The sequence below is a fragment of the Typopeltis vanoorti genome, chromosome 12 (genome assembly GCF_054136105.1).
Source record: "Typopeltis vanoorti isolate ZY-2024b chromosome 12, IOZ_Tvanoo_1.0, whole genome shotgun sequence".
NCBI classification, from domain to species: Eukaryota; Metazoa; Arthropoda; class Arachnida; order Uropygi; family Thelyphonidae; genus Typopeltis; species Typopeltis vanoorti.
In genome coordinates, this window is record NC_143560.1 from 39,199,223 (window position 1) to 39,215,177 (window position 15,955).

A 15,955-nucleotide genomic window follows, 5' to 3' on the forward strand; every position below is an offset into this window, starting at 1 on the left:
GAAAGTGGAGCAATAGTAGTGGCCAGTTCAGCAGAGCTCAGAAACAGAGCACATATGGGAAGTGAATCAAATATAGAAGAGAGCAATTAGGCTGATTAATGATTCATCTCCCACCATTTCACTCCATCCACTGTCATACAGGTGCACAGTTTCTGCTACATTCATCTTCTACAAATACTTCCATGGCCCAATGGTTCATCCAAACTGGCATCAATAATTCCTCCACTTTTGAAACCCATGCAGCAACTACTCAATACCCCTTCACAGTTCAACTTTAAACCCACAAAACAAATTTTTTCTCGTTTATTCCTTCTACTGGTATCCTTTAAAACAGTCTCCCATCTTATTAGTGGTCTGAAAAGTTCTCAGTCTCAACCATAGATGGCAACACTATCAGCAAGAGATTTTTTTTTTCTAAGTTGGTACATCTGTCATAAGCATCCATGTGAACTTGCAAGTCATTCTATCAAATAGTTTGTTTTATACAGCTGTCTGAAGCAAAAATGTTGTCTGTATCCCTTGAAATGGATAGAATTGAGTATCGTGCAGTTATAAAATTCTTTATAAAAGGTTTAATGCCAAAAGAAATTCATTTGAACTTCATAAACGTTTATGGGCAATCTTCTCCTTCACTTTCAACAATTAAGAAATGGGCTGCCGAATTTATACGTGGCCAATACCAGCCTTGAAGATGATCCACGTGAAGGACGTCCAAAAAGTGTAACAATACCAGAAATTATTGATCGAGTGCGCGATATGGTATTGGATAACCGGCGAGTCAAAGTGCTTGAAATTGCTGAGACATTTCAAAAGAATGTATAGGATATATTTTGCATGAAGAATTGCAAGTGAAAAAGCTTTGTGCAAGATGGGTGCTGCGCTTGCTCACAGCAGATCAAAAATGCACTCGTATGAGAATCTCTGAACAGTGCTTGGAGCGTTTTAACAAGAATAAAACTGATTTTGTGCGATTTATTACCATGGATGAGACTTGAATGTTTTGAGATGCTAAAGGCATTTTGTTTATTAATTATCTTGAAAAGGGCAAAACAATAACTGGAGAATATTATTCCAATTTTTTAACCAGACTAGACGAAAAAATTTGTGAGAAAAGACCCGGTTTGCAAGAAAAAAAAAATCATCTTTCATCAGGACAATGCACCTGCCCACAAAGGTGTTTTGGCCAAGGGAAAATTAAGGGATCTGCACTGTGAATTGTTGGAACATCACCCTATTCCCCAGATTTGGCTCCCTCTGACTTCTATCTCTTCCCAAAACTAAAACTCTTCCTCGGTGGTCAGTGTTTTTCTTCAAATCAAGAGGTGATTGCAGCTGTAGAAGGGTATTTTGCAAATCTTACTGAGAACCACTATAGGGACGGGATAATGCCGCTGTAGCATCGCTGGAATAAATGTATTAGTCTTAAGGGAGATTATGTTGAAAAATAAAAATAATTTTTAAATTATAAATGTGTTTTTTCATTGTTAGGCCGAGAACCTTTCAGACCACCCTTGTATGTGTTTGCCAGGAAATATAATCTGCAGCTCTTCAAACTGAATGGAACAAGTTCCTTCTTTCCCATCCACAGTACTAATATACTATAGGTTGCCCAACTTCTTGTGTATGGTATTATTCTATCCTTTTTTAATATCATTCCTGCACACACACACACACACACACAATAGGGTATAAAACTTATGATACAAGTACCATGTTTGGGGACAAATAGTGATAGTGAAGGAAAGAACCTGTTGATTTGTTTCTTGAATTGTTGGAGGTTGTAATCTTTAAGTAAAACATGCGAGTAAAACAGTTCCAAAGAACAGAGATAGACAAAATGTATGATAAATTTCATTCAAGTAAGAAGTAAGTAAGTAAGAAGCTGAACTCTACTGATGATTACAACAGGTGTTATGGCTTTCACATGCTTAGAGTGAAAGTGTTGGAAGGATGGTAATCAGTTTGGTGAAACAACACCCATGAAGAGACCTTTAGAAATAATGCAGAAACAATGTTTATGAGAAAGCAGTTGGAGGATTTTTTTTAGTAACATCAGGCATTTTTAGAAAGATTTTTGATGCACCATTTTAGATACTGGGAACAGTATTTGAAGGTTGATCGAATTTGGTATTTATATAGTGCTAGGAGTTGTACAAGTGAAAAGTAGTGTTTGAAGAAAATGACTTCAAGTCTTATGAAGGCTGAGAGTATAATGTATTTGTGCCAGGAAGGGCTAGAGATATAAATCAGCCTGAAAAGAGAAATTAATGTCATCTGTAATTAAGTAAGATCTTTCTTATGAGAAATAAAACTGGACTGTGTTTCGTGGTTTTGAAGTCCGCTAGGTTGTACCCACTTCACTGGAAAATAGTAACAAGAAGTATTAAAGACATTGGCAATGCAAGATCTTAAGGCTTGGATTATTTGTACACTCCATTGTTCCCTAATAGAAGATGTGGAATGGAGTATACTGTCATCACTAAAACCATGGGTAGGATTTGAACTCATTAATATGTAGGTGGAATGGCGTCATTGAGAGTACAGGAGCATGTGGTACTATGACATTGGTGGAGAAATCTAAAGAGAGGAATCACAAATTAACACCACAAAGAAGAGAGTGAATAATATATTTAATAGCCGTATATTTCAATCTGAAAAGTACAGGTCATCATCAGTGGCATTAGGCAGGTTGAATACAAAGTAGAGCATGAACAACTGATTATTTAAAACAGTAAGAGTCACATGATGTTATACAATGCAAATGAATAATAGAGGAACAATAGTATTCTTATTTTTTTTTTTTTTTAAGTTAATGATGTGTGATTAGATTAAGATTCTCCCATATCTTTGATAGTGAGAGGCAGTCATTCAGGTTCAGACAGTTTAGTAATGCTTCAGCTCTTTCCTTAAATAAATGTGTAAACTTATGGTGGTAACAATGGAGTAAGCGCATTTCAAATCATAGGATATTGTGGTCAGTATCAATTCCATCATGGAATTGATACTGATCAATTGATACAAGGCCAGAGATTTCTCAGATTTCCTATTAATGATGTAAGATTGGTGTTCTCTATTGAATATCCAGTTTGTTCGAAATAAGAAAGGTGACAGTATCATGAAACTTGGTAGGTGCTAGGAAGAGCAAAAGTGGATTGTTTATCTTTAGAAGATGGGAATCATGATGATAGTTTGTTGAAAGGAATGAATGTAGCAGTAAAATCACTCGAGGTAAATTTTTATAAAATTTTTCACAATCGCTTTTACATAGGTTTTAAAACATGTAGAAATTAGAAATCTGAAATTGTCAAGTTTTAAAACAGGTGTAATAATTCTACTGTTAAGTTGTGTATAATGATGTATGTTGAAAGTCTATGTGTAACAGAAAATAAGGGATTGGCCTGGATTATGTTTGACCCAGTAAGAACAAAAGTTCAAAAGGTCATACAAATGTAGAAAATTGCCACCAAAACCGAAGGTAGCCCAAGTGACGTCATCATGTACGCAGACGATCCGGGGAGTTATAGCCAAAGAACAAAGAATGAACGGGTCTATAAAAGGGCTCTAGGCTCTTTTGGCTCTCTCTCTCTCTCTCTCAGTTTTGTTCGTGTCAAGACTTTGGCTCCAGGGTGTGTGACCCCAATCGAGGGGGGGGGGGATCTAGGAGAGGCTGTTACTGTCCGATGTATTTCCAGTAGCTGTCGGACATGCCACGAGGGTGTGGAATTTGTGGCATCAACAGTGGTTCTACTTTACTGTCGGAGATTCAGTCTACACTGTCCCAGAAAAACTACCACAGAAAGACTGCCATGGACCATCCAGCACTCAGGAAGAAAGGAAAAGTGAAGCAGAACTTATGGAAGTATTGTCCAAGTTGTTAGGACTGTATATGAAACGCAAATGTAAGTAAGCTTTGATCTGTTGTTTTCACAGTAGTTGTACTTGAGGTTGTATGTATACTTACTGAAGCTAAATTGTGATTTGTTACAGGAATAGAGAGATAAGCTAAGTGTTAACTTATGTATGACTAAATAGAATGTTTAGCTGAATATAACGTAAGAGGCAGCTCAAAAATAGCTAAGTGTTGTAAACGAGTTAAGTATTGTATATGTTATGTCCAGTTGTATATGCTACATGCAGAGTAAGTGATAGGCCTTTAAGAGCTTTTGTTTGGTATTTGTCTAATGCTTTGTACAATTGACTTAGTTTAAAAGAAACTGTTTTGTTTGTGTAAATCTCTTGCCTGATCTATTAGCCAATGCACTGTTTCCAAATAAATATTGAAGCTACGAGCCTGATTAAGGAAATGAGTATATTAAGATTCAGATCTTACATATATTCAAAGGTTCATAGTAATTCCTTGTAAATTCTCGTGTTGTATACATAATTTAGAGTGGCGCAGTTGAAAAACAAATTTCTCTAAATTACACAGAGTGGGAGTTGGTAACCTGTTATAGTACACAGACTAAAACCAAGGGTCTTTCACTAACAGGGCAAACATAGGTAAGAGTAGAAAGGATTAATTGCAGGCCTAAGATAAGCAGATTATTGCTAAGTTGAATAAGGTATTAAATGCACGTGTATATGAGAAATGAATAGAACATAAGGGAAATTTAGTAGACAAAGAAATGAAGAAAATTTTGGAAGATAGAGTATAAGTTAAAGCAGAGACAATATTTTACAATGGTGCAGGACCTTATTTTACATAGCCACTAGATTATACTTTTAAAGGATTCTAAAGATTGGTTCCAAGATGCCAGAAATGTATGGGATAGAAACTCTTCCTGTTGCGTCATTGTTGTCTTAGCTCGGATTATAGAAATCAAAGAATATGTAGCTATTAAATATATTCAATGTCTGAAACAACTATAGAGGAACCATTTGACATTATTATGTAGTCTTATAGTGAATGACTAGAGAAAATTGGTGACCTAGTTCCAAAAGTAGGAAGACGGACCATAAAAAAAAGTAACTTGGAAAATAGATCTCTGCACTAGTCTCATTCAAATGACAGTTTCTTCATAACTTTCCATGGGTGGTATATGTGTGTAATGTTATTTGATAGATACTACTGTAGAGCAAGAATTGAATCCAAATTGGTGATCACTAATTGATGGTCTCTAGGTAGTTGACTAAATAGCTGTTTATAACTTTCTATCGTTTCAAGAGGATTAAGCTAAAAGCATTGGGGATGATTTTTTTTTTTTTTTTTTTTTTTTTTTGAGGAGATAGTCTGTGTTTTGAGGAGATATGCTTGCCTCCACACTAGTAGATGCCAGATGAGTATGACAGTTGTGCAGCTAATTCTGGGGGACAACTTGGAGAATAATTGAGAAACGACAGTGTCACCTGGATCAGGAGACTTGTTGGCATATAAGTTTTTAAAATAAAGGATTCTTCAGCTGTCTTTCTGGTAAAAAAAAAAAAAAAAAAAAAAAAAAATCAGAGGAGACATATGGTGAGCTTTTATTTGTGTGGTGGGAAATGATTTCCCATGGTCATCTTTGAAAACCAGGTGACCAAATCTGCACACAGCCTGTTCAAGTCTTTATACAAAGAAACCACAGTCTCTGTGGTTTCTTTGTATATCATTCTCTTCTGTCCAAGGAAGCAGTCACTTTATTGTAATAAGTAAGTAGATTACTAAAATATGACCTCCCTTTAGCAAATTCATGCTGTCCATGAAAGATAATACCATTGTTGTCAACCCAACTCTGGATCCTACTTCTCACAAGCTTCAACAACTGAACCACAACACCTGACACACAGATAGGCCTATTGTTTGATGCTTGAGTTCGATCACCTCCTTTATGAAGTGGCACAATCTTGCCCCCCCCCTTCCACTCCTTAGGAACTTGACCCAGTGCAAGACTCGTATTAAAAAAATATGTCAAGGCAGGTATCAACTCGTTCACATTCCTTCAGAATACGTGGTGATATATTATCAAGTCCCACAGCCTTATTAACATCTAGTTTACTCAACTCCCCATACACCTGTTGCTCACTTAGTCTCTCCTCCACATCATCAACTGCTCTCAATCTCTCCATGAAGTCACATTTACAAGATTGAAAGATCTTTATGAACTGCTCATTAAGTATCTCCACCACACATTCTGCAACAGCTGTCTTTATACCATTTCCTCCAATCAATGTTATCCTTCCATAATCATTCTTTCTTTTGCTGGCTACATATCGAAAGAACTCCCTAGGATTCTTTTTGGCTTCATTAGCTAACTGCTGTTCATACCTCTCTTTAGCTACCCTCACCAACCACGTCACCCTTCTTTTGCCTGGTCTTTGTAGACCTCATGGAATTGGCTGTTTCCACTTCTTGTATTCTGCCTCCACAAAGCCCTTTTTCTCTGTATCACATGCTTATTCTTTTTATTCATCCATCTCACACCTACCTTATTTAACCTTCTCTTTTGTCTAAATGTATAGTGAATACATTTAGACATTGCATCTACGAGATAGTTTTTGAAAATCCCCAAGCTGCATTGATCTCTTTTCCAGTTAATTCCTCATTCCATGCTACATCTGCAAGCTGTCTCCTGAGCTCTTCATAATCACCCCCCCCCCCGTAGTTCCACATATACCCTTTTCTCACAGACGTCCTCACACTGCTGGCAACCACCCAGGTAATCACCTCATGGTTACTCTCACCAATTGGTGGATGATTTGACACCTCATTTATAATTACATCCTCTGATGAGATGACTAAATCCAAGACCCTCAATCCTCGCATGCCCTCTGTTACATGCTGTCTGAGGTAGTTATCCCTCAGAAACTCAAGAAACTCATTTTCTTTACTTCCAGTTGCTATCTCATCATTCCAGTCTATATTGCCATAATTAAAATCGCCCATAATGATCACCCTTTTCTTATTTGCTTGGCTAATTTGATTATACATTTCATTATCACCACCATCCACATTACCTGGTCTATAACAACATCCAACAAAGTATTTGATTTCATTCACCTCTATTTCACACCATACTGCCTCAAAACCACTTGCACTATTTCCCTCTCGCATCTCTACTTTGTATGGACATAACTCTTTCTCTATCCTCAATATCACTCCCCCTCCCTTTTTACCCCTTCTATCCTCACGAAACACGTCATACCCTTCCATTTCTATTCCTGTCAGGATGTCGTCCTCTTCCAACAGTGTCTCACTTATTCCGACAATCTTCGGGTGAACAGACGAAATTAGTGCAACCATTTCATCTGCCTTGTTTCTTATACTTCTATCATTTGTATACAAACACGTCAACTCATTTCTGGATCTACAGCTAGTTCCACTGATACCACTCACTCGATGTGATCTTTCCATGCTCGACTGGGCCATTTCCCTTTCTGCTTATTCATTTTAAAACCCTTTTCAATTCCAACTGTTTCCTCTTGATCCCAGGTCATTCCTTTCCTGTCTATACATGCTCTCACCTCCTCTCGGAGCATCCACCTCCTGTATTATTGCTATAATATCTCCTGCATTATTGCTATAATATGTTGTGATGTCCTCACAATTTTAAAAATGTGTTCTCTAAATTTTAGGTCCTTGTCCATCATCATCCCAGATCCCTTATCTCCTTCACCTCCCACAAGATATCCCCTACCAATAGTATACTCTGCATCCTATGCATACTTTCCAAATTTTAAAGCCTTCAACTTTTCCTTGTTGAGCTAATACCTTTACTCAATACAGTCTACTTAAATTTTCCTGTAAAGCTACATCTTTTCTGCTCCTCATAGTTCTCCACAACTTTGCATCATCTTCTAACAATTGTATATCTTGTTTAAAATTCTTCCAATATTATAGCATACAAGTTAAACAGCAGTGGTTCCAAAACAAGATCCCTGGTGCACACCACTAGTGACTCTTCTCTTCTGAAGTATTACTGCTATCCATACACGTCTTGCTGATATTTATCAGACAGCCAGTCTCCTATCCAGTGCAGTAATTTGTTATATGAGCTATTCATTCCAGTTTAATTACCACTTTCATGTTGTAATCCATGAAAGGTCTCCGTTGGCCTAAGTAGACTGCTAAAATGTGACTTCTCTTTAACAAGCTCATGCTGACTATCACAGAGTACTGCTTATCAACTCTGTTGATAAGCAGTACTTCTCACCATTCTTCAACATCTTAACCACAATTCCAGACATGTAGATTCAAACCTTAGTCTTGTTACCTCCTTTGTCAGATGGAAAAATTTTGCTATCCTTCCTTCCACTCCTTTGAGACTTACCCTATTGCAAAACTTGTTGAACAAATGTTGCATTGCTGCTATTAAGAGATTGGCCCATCTCTTAAAACATGTAGTGATATGTCATAAAGTTCTCTTGCCTTATTAAGTTTGCTTAATTCCTCAGATAGAAGTTATGAAATGGGGAAATGTATAAAATAGATTTTTATAATATGAGCTGAACAAATTTTAGTCTTATTTCACTTTTGCATGATAAAAGCAAATGTGTGTGTATATTGTTATTTTTTTACTTTTGGTTTTCCCTCCTGTCTAAAGTAAGTTATGAATAATCTCTTTTACATCCTGCAGTTGAAAGGAGAAGAAGATTCAATATTAATGACAGAATTAAAGAGCTGGGTACACTTCTACCTAAGGGGAATGATATGTAAGTTTGTTTAATTTTTCCTTTCCCAATTGCAATTACTACTGAATTTATTACTGTATATAATTGAATATTTATTGTTGGTAACAAAATGAAAACATACATTTGATGGGCTAGAAAGCTAACTCTTCTTCCCATTAAGAATAGTTCCAAAATATGAATATGAGTCACTGCATATGTTTCACAAACAGTTGAATATTGAATGGAATGTCAAGATTTTGTTTCTCACTTCTTAATTTAAAAAAAAAAATTCCAGCCTGAAAAAGCATTAGCATTACTGCTGTCTGCCCACTGTTTTTGCTACAAAATAGTTGTATGGAGTTAGCATGCTACCCACTCTCTTTGTCCAACAGGCTGCAGGTTTGAATCCCATGGATATGTATGTTTTTAGATGGGAGGTAAATTTGATTTGCATAGTGTAGAACAACCGCCCTGCTTGTTAGGAGTTTGAAGTGGCTTGGAAAAGTTCTGTTTGTCTGTAGAGCAAGGTTTCTGGATTATATAAAATATACATGTATATAAATAACATCAGTGTCCAAAAAGTTAGACAGGGCTAAAACGGCCTCGCCTACTCACTATATGGGAATAAAAGGCATTACTGTACAACCACAGATGCGAGATCCCCTTGACACTTTTGCACATGATAGAAGAAGCAAATCCATTCCAGTAATAGGGGTAATCAATGCATTTCATGGGATGAGTGTTTATTATTATACATCGGAAAATTAAATTTTCTTTTATGAAAATTCTAGTTTTTAGAGTGGTAACTATTTTGCTTGGACAACAGTTGGAAAATCTTACACATAAAGCATGTGATTACATGTGTTGGGTGAGGAATTCATACATCGCCTTATTCCTTTCTGCCCTTCACAATGAATTGACTCTTCTTGGCAATCTGCCAGCAATGGCTCTCACTTCTGTGATCGGAGAGTAGCTGATTTGATAAATAACATTTAAATAATTAAAATTTATTCAGCAATGATCAGATTTTTTTCATATGCAGTTGACCCTTGGACGATGCAGGTTTCAACTGCTTGGGTCCACTTATACATGGATTTTTTTTCAATAAATATATTGGAACATTCTTTGGAGATTTGCAACAATTTGAAAAACTCACAGCGAACTGCATAGTCTAGAAATATCGAAAAAATTAAGAAAAAGTTAGATATAGCATGAATGCTTAAAATATATGTAGATACTAGTCTATTTTATCATTTACTACCATAAAATATACACAAATCTATTATAAAAAGTTAAAATTTATCAAAACTTGTGCACACAAACACTTACAGACCGTACATGGCACCATTCGTAGTTGAGAGAAATGTAAACAAACGTAAAGATGCAGTATTAAATCATAACTGCATAAAATTAACTGTTATTAACTAGTTAAATTAATTAGCATAAAATAAAAATTTATAACGATTCTTTCATTAGTGTATAGGCTAGGTTACCGTGATGGATTACACTAGGCTACAATAAAGCAATCATATTGCTTCTTCTTCGTTATCAATGCATGAATCTTTATACCTGTAAATAAATATCAATTTCTTTTTCATTTTATCTTTTTCATTTTTGATGTCTATTGTTAGTAATGTGTATAACATCTACAGTGTTTTGTATCATATAAGACAATATTGATTTATGTACTGACAGACGATTCATCTTTTAAATAGACAACGTAAACTTACTCTATCGATAAATACGGTACAGCAATGTAAATGTATTTTCTGTTCCTTATGATTTTCTTAATAACATTTTCTTTTCTCTGGCTTGCTTTATTATAAGAATACAGTATGTAATACATATAACATGCAAAATATGTGTTAATCTACTGTTTATGTTGCAGTAAGGCTTCTGGTCAACAGTAGGCTGTTGGTAATGAAGTTTTTGGGAAGTCAAAAGTTAAATGGGGATTTTTGACTGCACGGAGGTCGGCACCCTTAACTCCCACTTTGTTCAAGGGTCAACTGTATTTAAATCTGTATTCTGGAGTATCATGCTGTGTCTATCAGAAAATTTAGTTTAATAGTGTAGATGAATATGATTTGGGGCCTCCCTCGATGAGTCCAATGACTCCCTGGAGTTGCCCGTAATAATAGTAATAATAATAGTAATGTTTAGTTTGCCTTTCTTTAATTAAGAAATAGATTTATTGTGTTACATAAATAAACAATTCAGCAAAGGCCATGAAATCCAAAATGCAATGATTTTCCAAGGAAGTCTTTGTTTTAATTGTACACATATTGCTTGCCTCTTTCTTTCCTTTATTCTGTGTAATTTGCTAAGTAGAGTCATGAAATTTGGCTTTGGTGTTAAAGTAATTTCATTAAAAATGTTACCTTGGTTGCAATTTTAATGGATAAATGCAGTAAAAGTTGAATTTAAAGGGATTTCATGTTTTAAGTGAGTTGATGATCTTTACTGAACAGTATGTTGTTTACATTAGATGGATTATGTCTTTTGCTGTCATGATATACTGCTGTAACCTTTGAAATGGCATATTATCCATGTGCCATTAAACTACAAGCCAACCATTCTTTAGCATTACTTTTTTTGGATTCTTTTAATAGTTTTAATTGTTTTAATAGTTTGGATCTTTTAAAACAGATAATGTACATCAATGCATAACACATTTTTCAAGTTAGGAATTCCAGAAACAGTTATCACTCATCACATCTTAGCCACAAGAAGAAACAGTGTATGTGCATTCTTTGGTATGCATAACCGCATTTATTTGTTAATGTTGCTTTTTTTTTTTTTTTTTTTTTTTTTTTTTTTTTTTGACTGCAGAAAGATGTTCCAGTTGATAAGCATACAGAAAATGCCACAAGAAGAAACACAGTGTATGTGCATTCTTTGTTATGGATAACCACATTCATTTGTTAATGTTCAATTTTTATTTTGGTCTGTAGAAAGATGTTCTAGTTGAACATCTGGTTGAAGCATACAGAAAATCTGCTAGTTATTCCTGGCATTTTACAAGATGATGTTGAATGCACAACTCTTGCACAAAAGCATTCAGTATTCATTAACCACGATAGTTCATAACAGGTGAACTTTGCAAAGTTTGTTAGTCAGAACCAATTCAGGCAAAAGTTACTTCAGTGTCATGCTTTTGACTGGAGCTACTTTTCTCACATTTAATATTTTGGTCTGGCACAGTTACAAAATTTGAGACATTGAAAACCTTCACATCACAGTTAAGCATGTTTAAAACGATCCGTAGAGACTATGTAGAGTAGTATAATGTTGAGCTGCATCCTCAATTTGTTCTTTATAGAGGATACAATCATTAGTCTAGTTTAACTAGATATGTGTTTCTATTTAAGATGTATTAAGGATTTCTTATGCAAGATCCATCCATGAAGGTTGCAACCTGTCACACTTAAGTGCTATTGGTGAGCTAAGTATTAGATAATTCAGAAGCCTTGCTTTAGAGACCCTATATTTTTCAAGTCATTCCAGGCCTTCAGTGAGCAGGGTAATTGTTTTACAACAGTTGATGAAAATCATCCATCTAAAAACATTCACAATCTTGCAGGCCACAGTGGTATTCGAACCTGTGGCTTGTAGGTTAGAGAGAGTAAAGACTGTCTGAATGACTGACCAGAGACCAACATTTAAACAGTAAATGTCTTACAGATATGTGCCTTGCATTATGGGATACTAAGGCAATTGATGTGAAGTCATTAGCCTCTATATACAAGTAGCTCAGTTGTGAAGTTACTTCATGTGCAAAGTTTGTTTGCTTATGCTTACACATGGATAAAGGATGAAACCAAGAACATAATTTCTTGGTATCTTTAATTTGTTGAAGGAGCAAGGATCTCAAAAATGTTTACTTCTCAAGTTTGAAGTTATGCTACTGTTTACTACAGCAGGTGATAATATATAACAGCTTCATAAATATTCATTTATAAATTATCTTATTTATTTTGGTCTTATAATGTTTGGTGTTAATGCTATTAAATAATTAATTAAAATTACAACTACCAATGCTTAAGTACCTATGCAGAGCAGCTGTTATTTGCAAGTACATTCCAAATTTCACCTTCCTACACTTTTCCAGGCTTATTTTATTATGAACTTCATTCTAAGGAATCAAGACTTTTGTTCATATGATTTCAAGCTGATAAATAATCTGTTGAATTCAATAGGTACTCAGATCTAGTGAAAGATTTAAGGTATAACAAAGGAACAATTCTCAAGGCCTCAGTAGATTATGTCAGGTGTCTCAAGAAGGAAACTGAAAAAATTCCACATCTGGAAGAAAGGTGCAGGCATGCTGATCAAATAAACAGGAAACTTTTGCTCAAAATACAGGTAATATTAGTTATGAATAATTGTATGCATTTTTATTTATTTTAGTATTGTAACTAAATGTTTTTTTATGTTACCTCTTATATTTCTTGAAGTTTATCCATTGTCACGAAGCAGCAAATGCAAACTGACATTTGTTTCGTGGCAACCTTAAAAAATTGCATAAGTCAATTATTTCCATTTAGTTGTTTTAACTGTTTCAGGTCTTAGGCTGCTTGTAGTTAAGTAGCATATATCTTATAAAATATCAATCTTTTTTTATTGCAGTCACCTGGGTATCATCACCAGGTTTAAAGAAAAATCAAAATGAATATACAATGAGTAATGAGACAGTAGAATGTTTATATCATCGTTTGGATAATAGAAATATGATATAAGCAAATGGTGATAATATCCAAGAAATTTATAAAAAATATAAATATAAGATTATTAGATGTATGAAGAGCCAAAGGCTTCAATTCGGCGACATATAACTTGTTTAAGTTAAGGGATATTACATCCCATATAGTTTCTTAGCCGAATAAGAAACTCAAAGAGTTTCATGCCGAATATAGTAGAAACTATATAAAGTTCGGTGATTCCAAGCATAAGCAAATACCTGGATACTGCAGCAACTGACCCTAAAGGTAGTGCAAGCTGAGGCAACTTGTGTCAAAGGTGGAACAAGCTCCAATCACTATTCTTGATATTTACCCATAATGTGAACTTAGCTCCTAGGAGCTAAGTTCACATTCTGAACTTAGCTTTGAGTTTCTTATTCGGCTAAGAAACTATATGGGATGTAATATCCCTTAACTTAAATAAATAAATATAAGAGGTTTTTTTCCTTTTGTTGACATTCAACATATGTAGTAAATGGAGGCATCTCCTGAATCTTACAGCAGTTGTGCATAGAACACCCTCTTTCATCTTGGAATGGGAATATGCCCAACCTTTCTCACATTGCTCCATTAGACCCACCAATTTGTAGACTTTATGTCATTATTGATATTTTCTCCTGTTATTGGTTGGTACTTCAAAGTTTAGCAGTTTGCATGTTATATTATTATTATTGATGTTCCCTGTATGGTATCCACTGTGTCAGTTCTGAATATGTATAAATATACAGCACTAATATCAAGTACAATATGTAAACTGTCAAAATCTTATTAAATACCATATACGTACAACTCTATCAGAAAAAGGAAACAAAAGGAAAAAGGAAGCAAGCTTACTGCAATAATCCTGATGTTTTTTGACATTTATTGACTGGACAGCATAAAAAGCTTGAGCTTTTGTTATAGCACATGGCTCTATGACAGAAATTTTTTTTTCTTCTTTCTTTCAAAATGCAATTTTTTCTTCCATTCTTTGATATAATATCAGTTTAAAAAACATTATATGACTGGTTATTTCTCTAGTTTTATAGTATAGAAAGAAAGAGTACTCCATTATTCACAGTTGAATTCATTTGCTGTGTGTGTGTGTGTGTGTGTGTGTGTGTGTGTGTGTGTGTGTGTGTGTGTGTGTGTGTGTGTGTGTGAGAGAGGTGAGTTCTCTGAATTTGTCTCAATTTTTTTTAAAATATGCAATCTTTACTTAAGAATTACTTCATTTCTGTTAGGTATAATTATGAAGCTTCCAGATAGTGATGCTTTAATTTTAAAAGTAAAAATTCCTATTTAAAATTATTTGACATGAAAAAGGACAACTTCTAGTACATAAAGTAAATCATAACAAAAATTATTGTTATTAATATTAAATAATTTTATACTTAATTAAGCTGTTGTATCAAAACACTTCAGCATAAGATTTAAATTTTGCTGTGTTATTATGAACTAATTAATATGTATTGTCACGTGTGTGAGTTTTAACTAACCTGAATATTAGAAACAATTTTTTTTCAGTTAGTATATGTATGTATATTAATTTCTAGGAATTGGAACTTATGCTTGAGGCAAATGGTATAACCCTTTCACAGTCTACTTGGCATCCATCTAGTGAAAATGATCTCCAGGCTCTTATAAAGACTGAATCAGGACATCAAAATATAATGTTCAATAGTGCCCCATCTACCACCATCTCCACTGTAAATTCTCCTTTTTCCTCAAATGTTTTATCCCTTAATCAAGAAAAAGGACTACCTCCAGTATCCACTACAGATAACAATAACAGTAGCGCTAATGCTCCTTCAGTTAATAATCTTTCTCAGTACAATAGTGCCTTTCAGTTTTTGGATGTGAAACAAGAACCTCAAACAACTCCATCTCCCAGCCCAAGTTCTGGACTCAGCTCAGTTCCTAGTGCAAGTCCTGCACTTCCCTTTGGTCAGTTAGATGAAATAATGATGGAGGATGAACATCCTGTTACTGGTGATCCAATGTTGTCAGCACATGATCCATTTTCTCCTGATAGTATGGATTTCATGGCATAGGTATTTGGGATTATCATGCACAAGGATTGAGTGAGATTGCTAAAAGGATTCAGTGATAAGAATAATACTATCCAGATATGGTAGAGTTCTTGCCTTTGCATTATTTTAGGTGTGACTGATTTGATCGTCTAATGTGAATATAAATATTCAATAAAACAGAAAAGCATCTATTGAGCAATCAGTAACTCTGGAACTTATTGATGTAAAAAATATAAAATCCAAATTATTAATGGTATTATTTCACTTATGATGATATTCAGAGTATATTGTAAATATGGGCATATTATACTTTTATATATATATATATATAGTTGTTGAGTAAGCTCAAACCAAAAACCACTTCCTCTGTGTTATGGAAGGTGTTAAACCATATTCTAACATGTATAAATGATTTTATTGAGGTGTATATATGTATATGTGTCGTTTTGCATGTTCATGTTTCATAGAGCAGCATTTCTCAAAGAAGTATGCATACTGCTGGTAGTATGCAATGGTAAGAGATAAAAAGAATTAGTGCCACTTTAATTCCATTTGTATGTAAACTAAAAATATACTATCCTCTTATATATAAATAGTTGCGCATTATTATAAATC

At 34.6% G+C, this 15,955-nt stretch overlaps 1 protein-coding gene across 2 annotated transcripts in view; it reads left to right on the forward strand.

Annotated features, from left to right (window-relative positions):
- Positions 1-15,391, forward strand: part of LOC150100718 (microphthalmia-associated transcription factor-like) — a 179,675-nt gene extending 164,284 nt beyond the window's left edge. For both annotated transcript variants that reach the window (XM_090401966.1, XM_090401967.1), the window contains 3 exons: positions 8,553-8,628; positions 12,786-12,951; positions 14,864-15,391. In XM_090401966.1, coding sequence (XP_090258092.1) covers positions 8,553-8,628; positions 12,786-12,951; positions 14,864-15,361 — 740 coding nt within the window. In that variant the 3' untranslated portion in view covers positions 15,362-15,391. The remainder of the gene's footprint in view (positions 1-8,552; positions 8,629-12,785; positions 12,952-14,863) is intronic.
- Positions 15,392-15,955: the final 564 nt, after the last annotated feature.